This window comes from Staurois parvus, unplaced genomic scaffold (genome assembly GCF_062004578.1).
Source record: "Staurois parvus isolate SC_StPar_1 unplaced genomic scaffold, SC_StPar_1.0 ptg001349l, whole genome shotgun sequence".
In the NCBI taxonomy this organism is placed as follows: domain Eukaryota; kingdom Metazoa; phylum Chordata; class Amphibia; order Anura; family Ranidae; genus Staurois; species Staurois parvus.
Window position 1 is genome coordinate 1,006,026 of NW_028319145.1, and position 22,832 is coordinate 1,028,857.

Below are 22,832 nucleotides of genomic sequence, written 5' to 3' on the forward strand. Positions count from 1 at the left end.
TCTCTAGCCGGTCTAAAACCGCTTTTGACCTAAAGGGACGCTTTTTGGACGCCATGGATGTTTCTCAGTTTCCAGGCAGAAAGAACAGTAAAAATGCAGGCAGGGCGCCGGACAAAGCACTCGGGACAAAATGTATGTGAAATGGTTTGATACAGGAATGGAATATTATGTGATTTTAGTGTATTTAGTGAATGTCACTTTTAAAATGTTTGAATTTCCCGCCGTTCCATCCCCCGTACGTCCCGACGTCGCAGGGAACAGAACCCAGAAGACGGATGCCGGCATCGGCCGGAGGAGATGGCCGGGCACGCTGCAGGGGGGACATCGCGGGAGCGCAGGACAAGGAAAGTGCTGGAGGGATCCCGGAGCAATGCTACAGTGTATTCCCGAGTGTAGCTCGGGGTTACCGCTTTTGGTGCTGAAACTTTACCCCGAGCTACACTTGGGAATACCACCAGGGGGGTTAAAGTAAAAAATCTTCTGGTTCTGACACAGCAGCAGGAGCCAATGACTCCTGCTGCTGTCAATCACAGCTAGTGAGGAGGGAGTAGGGGGCGGGATTAAGCTGCACTGTGTGTGTCAATGGACAAACAGAGCAAACCTGCATGAGTGCCCCCATAGCAAGCGGCTTGCTATGGGGATATCGAGCAGGGAGGAGGACCTAGGGGCACTGGCAGGGGACCCCACAAGAGGAGGATCGGGGTTGATACTGTACTAAACCATTGCACAGAGCAGGTAAGTATAACATATTAGTTATTTTAAAAACATTTTTACCTTTACAATCAATTTAACTCCCATGCAAGATCGCTCCTCTACTTTATCAGTTTAATGTACTGTAGCTGGGTACTTCTAAACCAACACCAAAAGCACCCCTCTTTCCCCTTTTTTGATGTAAGAGTTGAGCTGTCTATCATAGAGGTAGTTGGGAACAGACACATCATTTGTGATGGCGTCAGGTACAGAGTTTACATACCAGCTAGGTGCAAAGGAAGCATGTCATAAATGGATGAGTACATTAAGGAGGATCTTCACCCAGGTGTTTGAAAATTAAAATTCAGCATCTACAGATACTGTAGTAGCTGATTTTTAAGAAATAGAAGCTTACCAGCCCATGGAGTCCAACGCTGTCTTCTCTGTAGCTGATTCTTCTGAGGGCTGCGGATCTCTGGCGCTGCCATCTGGGATTTGGGAGCCGGCTGTGACTTTCTGATCATTCAGAGCTGGCTTCCCAGTGCACATGCACATGATTGAGCAGCGCAGGGAGATTGGTCCCACTGTGTCCTTGGTTGTGGGATGAGATCCCAGGAGGCTGTGGGTGGAAGGTCCAAGACAATGTCATCCTCACCAAGGATTACGGAAGTAGGAGATGAAACCATAAAAGGAGCTCCGTCCATGAAAGAAAAAACCTGCCTTTAGATGGCTGGGATGGGGAAGACAAAGTGGTTGATTTACCAAAGACAAATAGACTGTGCACTCTGCGAGTGCAGTTGCCCCAGAGCCTACTAAATGAGGGGAAGCTCTGCTGACTTCCATCATCCAATCATGTGACAGAAAAAAAGCTTTGTTTTTTATTTTCCATGCATGTGATTGGGTATTCTTTACAAAGAGAAGCTTCACCTCATTTACTAAGCTCTGGAGAAACTTTGCACTTTCAAAGTCCACAGTGTATTTGCCTTTAGTAAATCAACCCCAATAAGCTTTCATTTTCAGGTGAAGGTCTGGATTAACGTGGTTACGTCAGATGTTCTCTACTTTAAATGTTGCTTTTTTATACATAGTCAATGATTTAACTGCTTCCCATCCGCCCTTTAGCAGAAGTACTGCTACACGTGATTTTGCATTTCTGGGTAGGGGGCACATGCGAGACGTGCGCATGCCCTACCCGCGCCGCCTTTCGTGGCCTCGGCTATCAATTACTGGATCCCGGCTGGTGATTACTCGCCGGTGATTGCCGAGCATCTCTGATGGCCGCTGATTGCCGAGCATCTCCGACGGGGTGGGGGGAGAACTGTTTGTAAACAAAACAGTTCTCTCCCTTGTCAGCTGGTGCACACTGCTTTTTTACAGTGAAACACAACACAGCCCAATATGCAAAACAGCACACAGTTAACCCTTTGATTGCTCCACGTGTTAACCCCTTCCTGCCCAGTGCCATTACTACAGTGTCAGTGCTTTTTATTAGCACTGATCACTGTATTGGCATCACTGGGGATGTCAGTGACACCAAGTCAGTTGCCTCCAGTGTCAGAATGCCCGCCAGAGTCCCGCTATAAGTTGCTGATCACCGCCATTACTAGTAAAAATTTTAAAGAATTACAAATCCCAGTATATTTCCCGCCATTTGTAAACAGTATAACTTTCACGTAAACCAATTAATTTACACGTATTGTGTATTTTTTTTAGCAAAGACATGTAGTAGAATACATTTTGGCCTAAGTTTTTGGCTAAATTTGATTTTTTTTTGGTTTAATAACAAAAAGTCAAAAATATTGTTTTTTTTTCTCAAAATTGTCAGTCTTTTTTTTTTTAAAGCACAAAAAAGATAAAACAGCACAGGCTATCAAATACCACCGAAAGAAAGCTCTTTTTGTAGGAAAAAAGGAAGTACATTTTATTTGGGTGCAGCGTTGCATGACCGCACAATTGTCAGTTAAAGTAACGCAGTGCCGTAACGCAAAAACTCACCTGGTCAGGAAAGGGGGGAAATCCTCTGTGGTTAATCAAACTGTGTTTTTAAAACTTGCAGTTGTCCATAGGGGGATTCTGGGTTTGCGCGTTCCATGGACATATTGTGCTTATGAGTAGCATTGCTGCACAGTTATTGTGCATTCTTGCTTTTCTCTCTTTGCAAGCCAGCCAGTCCAGACTGGGAATAATCTGGGCTTTACATAACTTACCCTGTCGCTGTTTTAATTTCAGCATGTGTTCAGCAAGAGTGCTTATTACATTGTCTGACACACATGTCAGGTCCTCCCCCATCCTCTGGAACTCACTGCCCCAATCCATCAGACTGTTGCCTTCCCTCCTCACATTCAGGCGCTCCCTCAAAACCCATCTCTTCAGGGAAGCCTACCCCACCCTCACCTAACGGCCATTCTCCCTCATTCCTCCTATCACTTCATCCCCCTCAGCCACTTCCTACTGTACCACTACCCCCTCCCTCCTAGATTGTAAGCTCGTAAGAGTAGGGCCCTCTAACCCCTCGTACGTTGTTTGTTGTTGTTGTACTGTGCCATGTATTGTCCCCCCTATTGTACAGCGCTGAGCAAACCCTTTGGCGCTATATAAACTCGATGTAATAATAATAATGTCAGCTTTTAGGCTCCATGCACACGGGGCGTTTTAATAACGCTGGAAACGTTGGCTGTGTAAAGTCACGTGAGTTTTTCAGCATTTTTGCATTAGCGTTTAGTGGCGTTTTGCCACATTTTTCGCTTTTTTTTACCAAGAAAAACATTTTTTTTAGCTCAAACAAAATTCAAAAACACCGATTTGCTGCGCATTTGCTCTGTTTTCCAGCATTAGAGTGTTTTTACAGCTAAAAAAACTCCTTTAGAAACCCGCTAGTCCTGGGTTTTTTTTCCAGCCAACAAAAGTCTCTGCCAAAAAACGCTGATTACAGTCTATGTGTGCATGGAAACATAGGATAACACAGAGGCGTCACTAAGGTTGGTGTCACCCTGTGCGGTATCACGTGGTGTCACCCTTCCAGAGAGGAAGGAGCGGTGCCGGTGTACCGGTAAAATGAGTATCCCGTGAAGATATGTATCCCCTGAAGCAACTGCGCATGTGCCGGTTTCAGGCCGAAGAAGCCGATCTCTGACTTTAGCACAGAGCCGACGATCAGCTTCTTCGGCCTGAAACCGGCACATGTGCAGTTGCTTCAGGGGATACGTATTGTACAGCTACACTGGGGTAGGGGCAGCGGTCACTGTGCCAGCATCCTGCTCTTGCACCCTCTGTGATGGCGTCACCTAGTGCGGCCCGCACCCCCCTAGGGACGCCGCTGGGATAAATGCTGGGGAGTTTCCTGGCTGTAGAAAGAAACACCAAAAAGCTGCTGTAAAAACATCCAGTATGTATGAGGACGTATAAGGAGAATGTATATATCAGATGCAAAAACATGGCTCAGCATGCACATTAATACCACCTTAAATGTAACTTTCATCCGAAGGTTAGGATAACAAGTCGGTAAAGTTGCCCTATATGTTCCTTCTGGCTGAGTGTTCTGTTGCTTTCTCTGCAGGCTTACAGTGGGAATGGTACTGCACAGCATCGTTGTACGCCGGGCTTCTCAGAACAAGGCTACACCGCTCACGTATCGCCAAACATCAAAGAGGGACAGAGACTACTAAAAGGTAAGTGCACTTTTCTCTACAACTCGCTGATTTCTGCCTGCACTGTACTCTGCTTTCAGGACAATTTATGAAATGAATTTGTACCATGGATGATTCATATCGCGTGTCTTATTTTCCCTGGCAGAATGTGTTTCTTAAGGGAGCAGTTTGAACATTGCTCTATACAAATCTTCCACAATGCATCCCGTGATTCCAGCATCTTGTGTCTCCGCTGGTATTTAATATCTTTCCGCCAGACTGTTTAATGTAGGAGGGGTGGGGGAGCAGCTGCAGCATACACCGCTGACTGATTTCCTTCTACGGTGTCATGAAAATGGATATTAGAGATGCTCAGAGAAATCTTTAATATTTGAAATTTTAGGAGTATTGATCTTTGTTTCCCAGATAACGCCTGATATTTATGGCTTTATTGCTATTTTTTTGTAACAGTCTAATAACATTTTGTTTAGTTTGATTCCCCATGTATGCTGCATGCACGTAGGATCTGAACTCCCACATCCCTTACACCGAGCCGTAGCAAGCTTCAGGCTTTCTTTGTAGCAGAGCAAGGGAAATCAGACACAGGGATCCACCTTGTGCTTTTTTCCTGCAGTTTCCATTCAGTGTGTTTGCCATGCACTCTTTTCCAGCATGCTGACTGTTTTGTTAACTTTGCAGCACAGAAATAAAAAGAGCGGACGAGCAGGAAGCTCAGTGTACTGTGGTCAGCCCAGACTACCAGTTTCACCCCGGTGTCATTTCTTTAGGTCAAACAAAGCCCCACAGTGCAAAACATGAAGTCCTGGCTAATCCACAATACAAAGCTATTAAGCCTCTCTGTTGTCTCCTCCATGAATTGCTGTTCCTCTGAAGCCTTTTTTTGCAGTCGTGGCAGCAGCAGGTGTGAGATGCGAGGACTGAGTGCCAGACAGGAACACTTCCTCAGAACTTTGGTTTTTTGCTTTGATTTGTGAACTGCATCCCATGAAATGTCTAAATACATGAATTCCTAAACACCAACTGCCCTGAAATAGCTATGCATTTACCCATGGTGCATTGGCCACCCAATAAATGCGTCTTCATGACCTATTTCAGATGATAGTAACAGAATGTGGTTCACAAAATAGTCGTCGTGTGTGTGGGCACCATTCATGAAGTTCAAGTCTTTCTGGTGGCCAGATTCTCAACATTGGAACCTGCAAATACCTTTGGCTCCAAAGGAACCCCCTTCTGTTAGCATGACCTCTTTTAAACAGAACCATATCTTGCTTTATTATGCCTACTTGCTTATATAGGATGACTGTATATCTAGTTATGATGGGGAAAAAAGTGCAGCCAAATCCAGTACTGGAGTTGCTACTGAGGAGTACCCGTTTAGTACATACCTTGTGTTTCTTCCAGAAGGGTGTGTGTTATGGAAGTCCAGAAGCTGATACTGTTCTGGAGGGAACAAAATGGCAGAATGCAGGTGCAGCAGCTTTTTCAAAATATAAGTAGGTTTCCATAGATGACCTCCTTATGAAAATGTTCCTGGCCTGACTGTCATGCTGATCCTTTTGGCTTCAGTTCTTTGCAATTCATTTTTTGGGGATTTCATCCTCCAGTGAGCATTCTCTGCTGCCTATGATGCCTTGATCTGCCCATCCATGACAGTCATGGTCCTGCTCTAAGCTTAGAGCACTCCTTGTATGCTACACACTCCATGTATTCTTATGAAGAATCCACTTGAGGGCTGGAGACACAACATTGTTGCCGCAACTAGCCCACCATTCGGTGAGTGCACTACAGTGGGCTGACACAACTATGCCATGATCATGGAAAGACTTCCTACCAGAGTTATAGGATGCATAAGATACATGGGCACACAGGGAAGATCACTGGATTGGGGATACAAGTTGGTATTTCATCTCGTTCTCTGACGCTTGCCAGTATCATTTAGGGCAAGCGTAAGCTTTGGTTTTTTTTTTATTTTGCATACTGTCTGAATAAATACAAACAATATTCATTCCTTGCATGCATGGCTCCTACTTTATATAATTCTTTAAAATCTGGCCAAGTGTGCACATCATAAATTGCTGTTACGCGTGGCTTTAAAATGATAAAGAAGTGTAAATTAGGTGTACTCTACAAAGATCAGCTTCAAGATTAATAGGTCAGTTTTTTATGTTCTAGATTGTTTCTTAAATATAATTTGTCTATTGAGCCAAGGAGAACATATGTTTTAGGAAATGGACCAAACCTCAGAGGACCACAATGCTGAGTTTAGTATTCTATTTTCCTTATTATAGGAATACACACAAATGAGCTCATTTAAAAACAGCTGTAGGAAATAGAACGTGGTGGAGTTTTCCGTGATGACCAGTTTTTTTTTTTTCCATGATCTAAAGTAGAATAATGGCCTGAATTTGGTTGTCATGAACAACACATCCTTAAAGCTCCACTGCCTAGACATCAGGCTTGATTCCCTCAGAGACACTGTAGTCTGATCTGGCTGAATCAGACAAAGATCATCCAATGGGGTTGATTTACTAAAGGCATGTAGACTGTGCAGTTGGAAAAGTGTAGTTGCACTCCGCAAGTGCAGTTGCTCTAGAGCAGTGGTTCTCAACCTTCCTAATGCCGTGACCCTTTAATACAGTTCCTCATGTTGTGGTGACCCCCAACCATAAAATTATTTACCCAGTAATTATAATTCATGAGTGTCATTTTACCTCCAATACTGCTGCTTTCAACACAGCAGCTGCTTTCTACACAGTAGCTGCTTTTTACACATCGGAAATATGTGTTTTCTGATGGTCTTAGGGGACCCCTGTGAAAGGGTCGTTCGACCCCCAAAGGGGTCGCGACCCACAGGTTGAGAACCACTGCTCTAGAGCTTAGTAAATGAAGTAAAGCTTAACTTTGTAAAGAATACCCAATCACATGCAAGAAAAATAAAACAACAGCATTTTCCTTGTACAAGATTGGATGATGGAAATCAGCAGAGTTCTCCCTCATTTACTAAGCTCTGGAGCAAATGCTCTTGCTACTGCACTTTGCAAAGTGCACAGTCTATGTGCCTTTGGTAAATCACTCCATTGGATGATCTTTGTCTGATACCTGGAAATTCAGCCAGATCAAACTAGGGTGTCTCTGAGGGAATCACAACCTCCCCAGATACCCTTGGCAAAGCAAATACGGGAAAAAGCTTTGGAATCTGCCATCCCATCAAAATGAGCATTTCGTTAGTATGTAGTTATTTAACAGGCTTGGAATTTCAAGCTCCAGGATTCCATGACAGCCAGCTGGAGCATCTTTTGTAAATGAAAATGATTTGCGGTGTACAAACTTCCACTACGTGGTAATCAGATTCCGTGCTAGCTTTCACATTTTGTAGCCTTACTAGAAAGCACTAATTTTTCAGCCTGTGTAAGTTTTATGAATGTCCCCAGTGAATTTTGCCTCTGACTAAACAGATTGACAGTCTTTATATAGTCAAGAAATAAATCTTGTCAATTGTCCACGCTCACCACCGCTGCATAGGTAAGTATAGGGATATAAACCAAACACCTGTCACCAGGAGGTGTAAACATAGATGGCAATCAGAGTGAAATATGTAGAAAAATGTCTTCTAAGCCATAGAATAAGGTTCAGCTTGTATTTCTTGATTTGTGGATACAGATTAAATGTTTTTAGTTGGCGTACTTCCGTATAGGGCAGCTGTAATTTATGTCTGGTCTTTAACCCTTCTCTTTAAGGCATACACATCGAGATGAGATAATTGCCCTATTGCTGTGTGTCACCCCTGCAGTGACTATTACTGTCTTTTTTCCACCCAAGAGAGCCATGTACAGACCGTTACATAATGAACTAATGGATATTTCACTGGAGAGGGTATATCTTCCCTCTGGAGAACCACAGAGGACAGCTGGAGCATACTTTTGAAAGTAGTAACTATTAATTGGCTTATTTAATTTACAAAGAAAATCCAGACATTAGACAAGCCTATTGGCCGTTTGTAACATAAATATATTGGAAACATACGGTAGCTATCTGCTCTCACCTCATATTATATATAATTGCGCCATCACAGAGAAAATTGTAGTGAACAATAGCAGGGTAATAGCAGTGAGGATTACCAACGATGAATGCACATTTTAATGGCGTGTATATTTGATTGTGTTAGTAATAAAAAGAAATAGCCTCATGTGGAAGGTATTGTAGAAAAGTCTACAGTTTGAAGCAGTGAAGGTTGGCTAAATGGCTCTTGACTGATCCCAATATGCCCATAGATATTCCGATAATTCTATTGTAATGAAATAATTGCCCTATTGCTGTGTGTCACCCCTGCAGTGACTATTACTGTCTTTTTTCACCATGTATGTACAGTGTTGGCACATAGAGGCACCTAACACCCTGTATTGTTTTTTACATTGAAAGTAGACTTCCATAGGGTCCTTCTTCTTAACCTTGGCCAATCTTCACCCAATGGTGACATAGAAAAGCCTAGTACCCTTGATGTGCACCCCCTTCTGGCTGGATGCTGAGATCGCCAATACATTGTGATAGTGCGGACTATAGTGAGGTCAGTTCCTCTCAGCATTTTTATTAATTCATTCAAGCACCAAGGCTATGCCAGTCCTCTGTAGGTCTAAAGGAGATAGTGGAGTGGCCTACAAGTTTGAGACCAATCGTGTGACTATACACAAGCTACGAAACATACGGAGATGCCAGGGTATATGTTCCCTATTACAAGTTTAGTATACCCTGGCATCTTCGTATGTTTTGTAGCTTGTGTATACTCACATGATCGGTCTCAAAGTTGTAATAGGGAACGTATACCCTGGCATCCCCGTATGTTTTGTAGCTTGTGTATAGTCACACGATCGGTCTCAAAGTTGTAATAGGAAACATATACCCTGGCATCTCCGTATGTTTTGTAGCTTGTGTATAGTCACACGATTGGTCTCAAAGTTGTAATAGGGAATGTATACCCTGACATCCCCGTATGTTTTGTAGCTTGTGTATAGTCACACGATCGGTCTCAAAGTTGTAATAGGGAACGTATACCCTGGCATCTCCGTATGTTTTGTAGCTTGTGTATAGTCACACGATTGGTCTCAAAGTTGTAATAGGGAATGTATACCCTGACATCCCCGTATGTTTTGTAGCTTGTGTATAGTCAAACGATCGGTCTCAAAGTTGTAATAGGGAACGTATACCCTGGCATCTCCGTATGTTTTGTAGCTTGTGTATAGTCACACTATCGGTCTCAAAGATGTAATAGGGAATGTATACCCTGGCATCCTCGTATGTTTTGTAGCTTGTGTATAGTCACACGATCGGTCTCAAAGTTGTAATAGGGAACGTATACCCTGGCATCTCCGTATGTTTTGTAGCTTGTGTATAGTCACACGATCGGTCTCAAAGATGTAATAGGGAATGTATACCCTGGCATCCTCGTATGTTTTGTAGCTTGTGTATACTCACACGATCGGTCTCAAAGTTGTAATAGGGAACGTATACCCTGGCATCCCCGTATGTTTCGTAGCTTGTGTATACTCACACGATCGGTCTCAAAGTTGTAATAGGGAATGTATACCCTGGCATCTCCGTATGTTTTGTAGCTTGTGTATAGTCACACGATCGGTCTCAAAGATGTAATAGGGAATGTATACCCTGGCATCCTCGTATGTTTTGTAGCGTGTGTATACTCACACGATCGGTCTCAAAGTTGTAATAGGGAACATATACCCTGGCATCCCCGTATGTTTTGTAGCTTGTGTATAGTCACACGATCGGTCTCAAAGTTGTAATAGGGAACGTATACCCTGGCATCTCCGTATGTTTTGTAGCTTGTGTAGAGATCTTACCAAAGCTGAAGCACAGCAAATGACCCAGGATGACTGCATTGGACATGAAGCTCTGTGCAGACTTGAAGGAAAGGTGGTGAGCTGGTTATCCCTAGCAGGAGGGATAAGATCTACTGTTATCATAGCTGCAAGGAATAAAGCTTGACATGTTAGACACATGGCTGTTTAAAAATGACTGAATTAATGAAGAGACATGATGAGGGTCACTTTAAAGCTTCCTTGTTTTATATACAATTTCTACACAGAAGTGTTGTATCAAAGAGGCTTCATTTCCTGTCACAGGTGTAAAGTGGTTGTAGACGTCAGACATGAAATATGAACAAAGCATATCCCTCTATAGTGTGTACTTGGGTCAATTCAGAGTGTCATTTCCGTCTGCTGCCTCCTTCCTTTGAGTCGTTTCTGACAAAAAGAGAAAAAAGGTGACAGGAAAGGGACCGCCATCACACACAGCCTGTGGTTGACAGCCTCAGCTCTGTTTCTGTGTGCTGTATGAAGGGGGTGTGTCCCTTCCCTCCAATCAGCTGTCATTGAGCTCTGCAGAGTGTAACTTCAGCTCCCCGCCCCCTGTTTTCTGAAAACCCAGACAAGCTGTATTCATTCTTGACTTTGAACAGCTGTAGATAAGAGAAGACTGCAGATAAGAGGTACACCTTACATTGTCTGTGTATCACCTGAGGACAGTCATTTCAGTGGGAATATGTAAGGGTTTTCAACCACATTAAGGCAATCCAAAGATACAAGATCACTGACATTTTCAAACTGATTGGGTGACAATTTTGCACCTATGACAGGGAAGCAGACAGCTTTCATGGGGGGGGGGGGGGTTGACAAAACCTGTTTCAGTCAATGCTATTGTTTTCCAAGCTGTGAGCTGGTGATGCCACTCTTGCCCCCTCTCCGCAGTAGGTTTTCTAGGCCAGTAGAGCAAGTTTATGGAGTACCCTGTAGATCCTGCGGCACTTTGAAGATTTGCCACACCAGCAGCTCCCATAATGTGCCTGTTCATTCAACCAACCTCCAATGCCAAAGGCAACCCGTTTTGGGAATTTAGTTTTTCTTTCTTCCAGACAATACATTCAGAAATAAATAGTAGCCACGGGTGTATAGCCTTTTAGTCTCCTCTCTTATTACTGAATACTGTGTGTTGCTTGCAGCCCTAAACTGTAGTCAGTTCCAGATCAAAGCAGCGCTGATAAATCCACGTCTCCTCGGTGTTCTCACTGAGAATGAGTATTTTTCATGGTGTGGTGCCACCAGTATATCACAGAGAATTATGTGTATCTAGCTGTGTCATATCGCCCTCTTTATAGTGCATTTGGCATAATGTATGACACACCGTGTGATCTGATTCCGGTGTCTTGATGAAGCTTCCTTATCCCATGACACAGTCCAGCGGAGACTCTTTCTTTCTTCGTGTTTGGGGGGGGGAGAGTAAATGGAACATATTGGGGTAATGAGGGGTGACTTTTCCTTCTGATACAGAGCAGGAGCCAGAATATCAAGGAATACATCCCTGGGAAAAGCATTGAGGAAGACTTAGTTCATTTAAGTAGATGAAAGCCTGCCACGGAGGAAGCCATTTTATGGGCTTAGCCGGAGGTTAGTCAGTTCTCTGTGAAGCTAGTGACTTGGCAGAGGCAGGAACTCTTCGCCATTTCATTCGTTTTCCATTGAATTGATAGGCATGACTTCTCATATGCACTGATTCAGCGTACAAATTGGCTGTTTCTTTCATTCTTATGGTAAGTTTTAAGGCTCATCACAATCAATATAAATGGCTCTGTGTGTAGTGGAATTAGGCATCTGATTTATATTTATATAATGACTGGAATTCCATCCCAACATTTCTTTTTACCTTTAGATGCAGTGGTGGTGGTGGCGGGGTGGGTGCAGTCTGTGTACCCTTTTGTTACCTTTTGCTCTAATTTTCTAGATGAATGTAGTGGTCATTCTCCACCCTCTAAATTCTTGTAATAACTCTTTGTGTATGTCCACCCATGGTGATCAATAAACAATCACCTTATGCTCCTCTGTTATTGTGACTTTCTTAAGTTGAGCTCTCATCTGGAATATGCAGTTCAGTTTTGGGCACCAATTCACAAAGAGAACATTGGGGAACTGGAGAAAGTGCAGAGAAGGGCAACCAAACTGATAAGAGGCATGAAGGAGCTCAGCTATGAGGAAAGATATGAGGAACTGAATTTATTCTCTCTTGAGAAGAGGAGATTAAGGGGGATATGATCTCCATGTATAATACATAAGGGGGGATATGATCTCCATGTATAATACATAAGGGGGGATATGATCTTCATGTACAATACATAAGGGGGGATATGATCACCATGTATAATACATAAGGGGGGATATGATCTCCATGTATAATACATAAGGGGGGATATGATCTCCATGTATAATACATAAGGGGGGATATGATCTCCATGTATAATACATAAGGGAGGATATGATCTCCATGTGTAATACATAAGGGGGATATGATCTCCATGTATAATACATAAGGGAGGATATGATCTCCATGTATAATACATAAGGGGGGGGGATATGATCTCCATGTATAATACATAAGGGGGGATATGATCTTCATGTGTAATACATAAGGGGGGGATATAATCTCCATGTATAAGACATAAGGGGGATATGATCACCATGTATAATACATAAGGGGGGATATGATCTCCATGTATAATACATAAGGGGGGATATGATCTCCATGTATAATACATAAGGGGGGATATGATCTCCATGTATAATACATAAGGGGGGGATATGATCTCCATGTATAATACATAAGGGGGGATATGATCACCATGTGTAATACATAAGGGGGGGATATGATCTCCATGTATAATACATAAGGGAGATATGATCTCCATGTATAATACATAAGGGGGGGATATGATCTCCATGTATAATACATAAGGGGGGATATGATCTCCATGTATAATACATAAGGGGGATATGATCTCCATGTATAATACATAAGGGGGATATGATCTCCATGTGTAATACATAAGGGGGATATGATCTCCATGTATAATACATAAGGGGGGATATGATCTTCATGTGTAATACATAAGGGGGATATGATCTCCATGTATAATACATAAGGGGGGATATGATCTTCATGTGTAATACATAAGGGAGGATATGATCTCCATGTATAATACATAAGGGAGGATATGATCTCCATGTATAATACATAAGGGGGGAGTATGATCTCCATGTATAATACATAAGGGGGGGGGATATGATCTCCATGTATAATACATAAGGGGGGATATGATCTCCATGTATAATACATAAGGTGGGATATGATCTCCATGTATAATACATAAGGGGGGGGATATGATCTCCATGTATAATACATAAGGGGGGATATGATCTCCATGTATAATACATAAGGGGGGGGATATGATCTCCATGTATAATACATAAGGGGGATATGATCACCATGTATAATACATAAGGGGGGATATGATCACCATGTATAATACATAAGGGGGATATGATCTCCATGTATAATACATAAGGGGGGATATGATCTCCATGTATAATACATAAGGGGGGATATGATCTCCATGTATAATACATAAGGGGGGATATGATCTCCATGTATAATACATAAGGGGGGATATGATCTCCATGTATAAATACATCAGTGGTTCATATAGTGAACTTGGTGTAGAGTTATTCACCCTGAAGGAAAAGAAATGTAATCTCTAAACACGGAAAGGTTTCTTCACAGTGAGAGCTGTGAAAATGTGGAATAGACTCCCTCAAGGGTTTGTTCTGGCCAGCTCAGTGGATTACTTAAAAAAGGTCCTGGATTCTTTTCTAGATACACAGAACATAACTGGATATAACATTTATAGGTAAAGTTGATCCAGGGAATATCCAATTGCCTCTCGGAGGATCAGGAAGGTATTTTTTTCCCTGAAGGAACAAATTGGATCATGCTTTGCTGGGGGTTTTTTTTGCCCTCCTCTGGATCAACTGTGGGTATAGGATTATAACTTTTTTTGTAATGGTTGAACTGGATGGACTTTTGTCTTTTTTTCAGCCAGACTAACTATGTAACTATATGCATGTTTTATATACAGAGCGCAGGTTCTTGTTGATGCAAAGTTCACGCCTAAACTACTTGCCTTTAGTCATGTTTAGATACTTACAGTGTTTATACACAAAGGGGTTGATTTACTAAAACTGGAGAGTGCAGCTTTGCATACAAACCAATCAGCTTCCAGGTTTCATGGCCAAAGCTTAATGAAACAAGCTGAAATTAGAAGCTGATTGGCTACCGTGCACAGCTGTACCAGATTCTGAGTGCTCCAGTTTTAGCAAATTTCCCCATACAGTTCTTTTAAAGACTTGTGCATTGATACACGTGCATACAACGCAGGTACAAATCTGGAGATCTGTGTGGCCCTGGATGCAGCTGTTGGGGTACAATGCTGGAATAGGAAGGTTCGGGTGGGAGAAATGTTTTTGGGACCCCAGAGGTCCTAGCATAGATCATCTTGTGAGAGCTATACGGAGGGGCTAATTTGACCTTTTAACAATAACTGTTTGTTCTCCTGAGAAAAGAATGGTTCCAGTAGAGTTTGCTATCAGGGCACAGCTATACAGATCTTGTATGGTGGTACAGCAGAACCATTAGAAGGCCACCAGTTCTCCAACCACTATTTTACACTCCTCCCAACTACAAAAACCTGTACCGTTCTAAAATGACCAACACTTCAGCATTTTATTTGTGTTCAATGAACTGAATACATTCCATGTCCTTTATACAAAAGGTGTGCACAATCTTCATCTGTTTTTTTCTTTAGAAAGCAGCCACATTCTGAGTAGAAAAGCCTATCCCCTGCCATTGTGGTATAGAGAAGGAGCCTGACTTTCTGTGCGGAATCAGTGGTTTCTCTACAAAGGTCTGACGCTGACCCCTGCTGAGTCAGAGCTCTCCAATCAGCAGTGAGCACTAGCTTTACTGATTGCTGGGCCATAGTTCTGCAGAGGGACCACTGCTTCCACACAGAGAGCATGCTGCCAGGGGCAGGATTTTTTCTTCAGTCCATGGATGTGTGCTACAGAAAATGAACTGTAAGCACTGTCCTTGCACACCCTGTGGAATGTATTTAGCTGATTTAATATTAAATTTTGATTATTTCACAGAAGCATTGCTGTCTGTTAATCCTGATGCAGGCAGATTGTTCAGGAACCCTCAGTAATTACATGGTATGCTGTATCTGCAGGTAGGCCCTCTCAGTCCAGAGGAGAACACCAGGGTACATATTTATACCAAGAAAAAAGATGATATAGCCGTTCCCTGTGTTTAGCCAGTAAGAAATGAGTTCTTGATTTTCCCCAAGTGACAGAGAGCTAGAGATGTATCTAGGATGGTCACCAGCATCTTAATCAGAGTTCCTTCTGTCAGTGAACTGAGTTGTCCTAATCAGTGCAGAAGAGCGGGCCTCCCAGACAGACTCTCCAAACCTTGTCACAATAACCGCCTTTCCCAATGACCCTTTTCATGTTGTCAACAATTCAGCGCTGGCTCCGGATCCATTTTCCTTTCTCCCCGCGGCCTCTCCCTGACAAGTACTGCTCTCTCAGCAGAAAGATTTCACACACTAGAAAATCTACGTTCAAACGCCAGCCAGCCAGAGACATGAAACAGAATTGATGAACTGTGTGCAGGGTGTTTGTGCAAGCAAAACCTCGAGGTTTGGCCGCCAGTGGATCGGCGAGCTTTACCCCCTTGTGCCTGTGCCTGTCTTGCTTGGTTTATTAGTCCAATCATATATTCAAAGATGTAACCACTTCTGGTTATGAGGTGAACCCAGAATATCTTCATCTTACATCCAGGGGCGGACTGACAACTCATGGGGCCCCCGGGCAATAGGGGATCATGGGGCCCGTGTGTCCTTGCCCAAACTCAAAAAAGCCTATGAAAAAGGTACCAGGGGGCATCTCATGGGGCCCCCTACTGACCCTGGGCCCTCGGGCAGTGCCCGAGTTTCCAAATGGTCAGTCAGCCCCTGGGCATATCTCATACAGCCAGCACTCCCATTGCCCACTGCCATGCCCGCTCTGGAGGGGGTAACTGTCAGAGCCAGGGATGAATGGAGTGATCACTGTCATACTGAATTCAGTGCATGATGACTGATTTCACCACGAAGCAGTGAATGTGACCTTTACCAAATGTTCACTGCAGGTGAATCTTCCTGACGCATTGTTTTTAAATGATTGATTCACCTGCAGTGAATGTTTGGTGAATGTAGCATTCGCTGCTTTATTCATGCAGTATGCCCTTTATTTTCTTTTAGTGAGCTGCTTAACCAGAATTTGATTGAAAAGTAATTCTAGTCTTTTTTTCTTTATTTAGAGGGTGTATGTGTGTGTCGGTTTTTGGAAGGTTGTATATAGTGTCGTTTATTTTTGATTGTTATTTGCGTGTTGTGGATTACATTTTTTACTTTTTACTGGTCATCTTTTTTTTGCTGTGAAAACAGGTCCAGTACAGTGGTAAAGACAGGAAGCTTTTTACCTTAATACTAGGTAGGACCAGGGGCAGACTGACCATTCGAGCACCCGGGCATTGCCCGAGGGCCCGGGGTCAGTAGGGGGCCCCATGAAATGCCCCTGGTACCTTTTTTATAGGCTTTTTTGAGTGTGGGCAAGGACACAGGGGCCCCATGATCCCCTATTGCCTGGGGGCCCCATGAGTTGTCAGTCCGCCCCTGCGTAGGACACCGCATTTAATTTGGAAAGGAATCACACCACATTCCTGTGCGAATTATGTGCGATGTCTGTGCGGTGGGATTTGAGCCATACGTTTTGTATGGCTCAAAATGCATCACATCCGCACCAAAAAGGTGTAGGACCCTTTTGTTTTTACCCGCACCTGAATTGTTTTCTCACCCATGCAATGCGATTTCTGGCAATCGCACTGCGTTTTGCAGTCTGTTTCGGGGTGTCATTAATTTAACATTGACACCCGCACCAGATCGCATGAACGCCATGTGATTGCAATGCGGGAAACGCACAGGATTTGCAGCATTTCCCGCTCTGCATCAGTGTGAACCGAGACGAAAAAAATTGTCTGCATGCAGCTCTCTCTTACCTCTTTTACTTACCTGAGCCCGATCTAAATCCAGGGATGTGCATGAGAGCAGCGGTTCTCTCCGCTCTCCCCCCTCCTCATTGGCCATTGGCTCCTGCTGCTGCTGTCAATAACAGGGGGCAGGGCCAAGACTCAGGAGCGAGCACGCACAAGTATCCACATAGCAAGCGTCACTCTGTGGGGAGAGGAACCAGGAGTACCAGCAGGGAATCCGAGAAGAGGATCATGTGCTGCCCCACCTGTGTTGTCATTCAGTACAGCACAAGTCAATCAGTAGGTCCCAGACAATGATTTATGGCCAGGACTTGCTGATTACCCTAATGAATGACAATACTAACAATACAGGGCTCTGTACACTGCAAAGCAGGGAGATAAAACAATCACATCTCACAGTAAAAGCAGCACACATTACACATGTTACTCACATAGCTAACTATTAGGATTCCCCTAGAAGTTAACCTCTTCCCAGACAGTGTCCTTAGTACAGTGACAGTCTATAGTAATATCACCGATCACTTCATTAGTGTCACTGGTAATGTCAGTGTCAGTTAGCCAGTTCCTACCCAGTGTCAGTTAGTATCAGATTTCTCGCCACACTATTGCAGTTCCACTATAAGTCACCGATCACCACTATTACTATTATAAAAATAAATAAATAAAAATGACAGTATATATACCGTTGTTTTTAGATGCTAAAACCAATCAATATACACTTATTTGGATTTTTTTTTTTACGAAAGACATGTAGCAGAATACAGTTTGGCCTAAATTTATGAAAGAATTAGATTTTTTACAGTTTTTTTATTGGCTATGTTTTATAGCTTTTTGTTTTGTTTTTTTGTTTATATAATTAAAAAAAACGCAGTTGTGTTCAAATACCACCAAAATAAAGCTCTTTTGTGTGAAAAAAAATTATAAATTTAATTTAGGTACAGTGTTGCATGACTGCGCATTTGCCAAATAAAGTAGCTCTGTTCTGAATAGCAAAAAATAGCCTGGTCATGATGGTGGTAAAACCCTCTGGGGGGCTAGTGGGTAATGGCTAGCTAAAGGGTAGGCACTCCAGCTGTGGTACAACGGCAAATCCCATCATGGCTCTGGGAGTCATGACTGTGGCTGTCAGTCTTGTAATGCCTCATGTGACATCAGTGTTGCAGACAGAACTTCTTTTTCTTCTTTTTTAGTAACACATATCCTTTGTCTCTCTAAGGGGACTAGACCTGGGCAATTACAGTGATTGGTGCCACCATCCCAAGTATGAGAAACATTCTTCAGTTTTGGTTAGCTTTGGTTCTGAAATGTTTTGTATCTTTTACATCCACTCTCACATGTCTGCTATAATTGCACCCCCCACCCCCACATCATTTCTTATTAAATTATTATCCTTTTTTTAACATGCAAACATTTAATTTGATTCCCCTCATCCTCATTGGGCCGATTTACTATTTTATTAAATTATCCAATCATCCAAATTCCTGTTCATTTTGAATGCCCAGTCTTGTGTAGATAAAAGAAGGAAACAGGAAATTGATTTTCACATGATTGGATAATTGGAGTAAATATTCATATGGTTTGTGGTGTAAAGATTCCATATTTCTTTAGTAAATAATCCTCCACATATCTGTTATCAGACACCTTGATGAAGAGGAGGGGGTGTATGAAGAAGGATAGTCACAGCATCTACTATATTACTCTTCCCATTACGCCCCTATGGCATGCTAAGAAGGAGGAGGGTGGACCCACACGTGAGCAGACATTCACATATAGAAATGTATGTGCAGGTTCAGCACAAATCTGAACTCCAGGCAGGTATAAAAGACACAAATATTCATTCATGCATCAATAAATGTATTTTTAATGCAAGAAGGTTAAAGAAGAGCTCCACCCAAAAGTGGAAGCTCCACTTATCTGCCTTCCCCCCTCCACTGCCATATTTGGCACTTTGTGGGGGGAGAGGTTACCTGGTTTTGACAGGTACCCGCTCCCACTTCTGGCTCAGTTCACCACGGCGAACTGACCCGGAAGTTGCCCCCTTCTTCTCCCGCCTCCTTCTGGGACAGCTAGCTGCGTGAAACACGCTTCACTTTGTGAATGGGCTGCATTCTTTTGGGACCTATGAGTCCCAAAAGAATGCAGCCCATTCACAAAGTGAAGCGTGTTTCACGCATGCACAGTTGGTAACCGGCTAAGAAGCTGTAAGGCTTCACTGCTGGTTTCCCTTAGTCAAGATGGCGGCGCCAGCACCTGCTAGCTGAGTGAAGATTTGGCTGGAGTGAGGACACCTTTGGATGGCTGGACATATAAGTGCCTAATATTAAAAGTCAGCAGCTACAGTATTTTCAGCTGCTAAGTTTTAATTTTTTTTTGGGGGGGGGGGGGCCTGGAACTCCTTTTTAAGTATCTGAATGTGACCTGACATCAGCAATCTAAAAAAGAGAAGAGAATTGAACACATCCGTATGCTTCTTCTCCTATCACTGTCCATTCCCGGGGGTGGGATAAGACCTAAAAGTGTTACTTTCCGCAACAGAGAAAATTCAGGTCTCCCCCCTCTTCCAGAAGTAGAGCTGTACAAATCTGAGACAGAAATATAAATCTTTTGACAGATAAAACAACTCCCATATATGTATTTCATCTTTGTATTTAGCTGTTTGCCAGGCATTCAACTTTAATCAAGGATTCCAGTTCTATTACGTTTCTTGTACATATTGAAAGACCCATGTAGACAATTGTTACTTGAATAAAAATGAACTGATTTGTGACACTGCATATTTCAAATATCTCTGGAGACACAATGGAAAAAGATCTACTTACAAGCTTTCTCTCCATAAAATATGTGTTTCCACTTATATAGGGGGCTGTTTAGTGTTGGGTGTCCTGTGACTTATTAATTTCCAATGGAGACTTTAGACCTGTGTAAAATCTGAGCTGTCACCTTACATCAGTGGTCTTCAAATTGTGGCCCGGGGTCTAGATGCGGCCCTTTGCTTGCTTTTATCTGGCCTTTGGGGCTCTATTTCATCCATGGATACCAACAATGGGACATAATTCCCCCAGTGACACTGACAATGGGGCCCAATGATGGGGCACAATTTCTCCCACTGACACCAATGATGGGGCACTATTCCTCCCAATGACACCAATCATGTGGCACTATTCCTCCCACTGATACCAATGATGGGGCACTATTCCTCCCAATGATACCAACAATGGGGCACTATTCCGTCCAATGACACCAATGATGGGGCACAATTCCTCCCACTGACATCAATGATGGGACACTATTCTTCCAATGACATTGAGAATGTGGCACTATTCCTCCCAATGACACCAATCGTGTGGCACTATTCCTCCCACTGATACCAGTGATGGGGCACTATTCCTCCCACTGATACCAATAATGGGGCACTATTCCTCCCACTGATACCAGTGATGGGGCACTATTCCTCCCAATGATACCAACAATGGGGCACTATTCCTTCCAATGACACCAACAACGGGGTACTATTCCTCCCACTGATACCAATGATGGAGCACTATTTCTCCCAATGACACCAATGATGGGGCACAATTCCTGCTAATGACACTAATGATGGGACACTATTCCTCCCAATGACACCAATGACGGGGCACTATTCCTCCCAATGACACCAATGACGGGGCACTATTCCTCCCAATGACACCAATGATGGGTCACTATTCCTCCCACTGATACCAATTATGGGGCACTATTCCTCCCAATGATACCAACAATGGGGCACTATTCCTCCGAATAACACCAACAATGGGGCACTATTCCTCCAAATAACACCAACAATGGGACACTATTCTTCCCAATGACACCAATGATGGGGCACAATTCCTCCTAATGACACCAACGATGGGGCACAATTCCTTCCAATGACACCATGGATGGGACACTATTCCTCTCAATGCCACCAAGAATGGGGCCACAGTCTGGCCCCCCTAAGATCTGAAGGATAGTAAACTGGCCCTTTGTTTAGAAAGTTTGGGGACTCCTGCCTTACATCAACCATGCTCTGATAGAATGGTTATTTTGAGAGGCTCTGGTGTGGATACGTATAGATGACTGTAGTTGCCTGTCCTATAACCCTGCCCTATAAACTACAGCTGTTTTCAGAGCTGGTGTCAGACCATACACAGCCCAGAGTTTTTCTTGGATATGATAGTCGTAAACTAGTAAACAACTCACAGATTAATTATTTGTGCCAAACCTCTCATACCTTTTTGTCTAGTCTTGCATCATTGGATTTCTAATGGAAAAATAAAGGCAGATTTACCTTTTAGATATTGTTTTAACTGTACGGGCAGCTTGTACATGCCAGGGTAATTATCTGGAGAGCAGCTATACGGCTGCTCAGCAGGTTAAACACATACTAGTTATTTCTTTATAATAAATTGGTATTTGTTTAATAGGATCTGTTGTGTAGCAATTGGGGTATGAGATGGCGTGTTGTATTAAGCTATACATTGTGCTTTCTCCTATTTTCCTGAGTCAGCTCTCTAGCATCCTAAAAACATAGAGCAGTCCTGGAGGAGCCATTTATTACTCGGTAATTAACTCCTGTATGACAAATGGGCCAACAAAGAGTCGTGGCATGCCACTCAGCAAGAAAATTCTTCCAAATGGGAACTCACTAACAAAGCTGCACAGTCTGCTGGGCATATATATATATATATGGAATTAAACACATACATTCATGGAGCTTTTTCTGTTCATTAATACATCTGAAAATGTATTTTCCACACAGCAAAGATGATTTGGAAGAGACCTTCTTTCAGAAATATACACTTTGCATTGAGTGGTTGACAAAAGTGGCAGCTTTGAATAAAATGAATTTCAGCTTTGCGGTCCTGCTGTGAAATCTCTTGCAGTTTTAAGCTGTCCTGGCTCATATTGTTATATCGGTGTCATTATTTGAGGATTCCTTGGAACTGACTATTGGTTCCTCAATGTAATGCTTAATCAACAATGAGGTGAGAGTCTAGATTTGCAAATTAAACACTCCATTCTGGGGTTGAATGGAAGATAACTAAGGCACAGCAACAAATAACAATTTCACTACTCATTTATTGTGAAATGTTCTTTGTGGTTTTCTCTTTAGGTGCAGCTCATGCCAAGTTCTGCATAGTCCGTGTGCAAGGTCCAGAGAGATCCCTAAGGTGTATAGGCGAAGATTTGTACAGAACTAAAAATCTCTTGCGGTTTTAGGCTGTCCTGGCTCATACTGCCATTCCTATCGGCGTCATTATTTGAGGATTCCTTGGAACTGACTATTGGTTCCTCAATGTAATGCTTAATCAACAATGAGGTGAGAGTCTAGATTTGCAAATTAAACATGACGTTATTGTAAAGATTCTGAGGTTGAATGGAAGATAACTAAGGCACAGCAACAAATGACCATTTCACTACTCATTTATTGTGAAATGTCCTGTACTTTTGGGGTCAGCTCTGGATTGAGGGTGAGTATTATAAGGCTCT

The 22,832-nt window shown here is 42.9% G+C and overlaps 1 protein-coding gene across 1 annotated transcript in view; it reads left to right on the plus strand.

Moving 5' to 3' along the window:
* CDH4 (cadherin 4) overlaps positions 1-22,832 on the plus strand; it is an 824,561-nt gene that overhangs the window by 20,515 nt on the left and 781,214 nt on the right. The window contains exon 2 of the mRNA XM_089661506.1: positions 4,247-4,358. Within this exon, the coding sequence (XP_089517632.1) occupies positions 4,247-4,358 (112 nt within the window). The remainder of the gene's footprint in view (positions 1-4,246; positions 4,359-22,832) is intronic.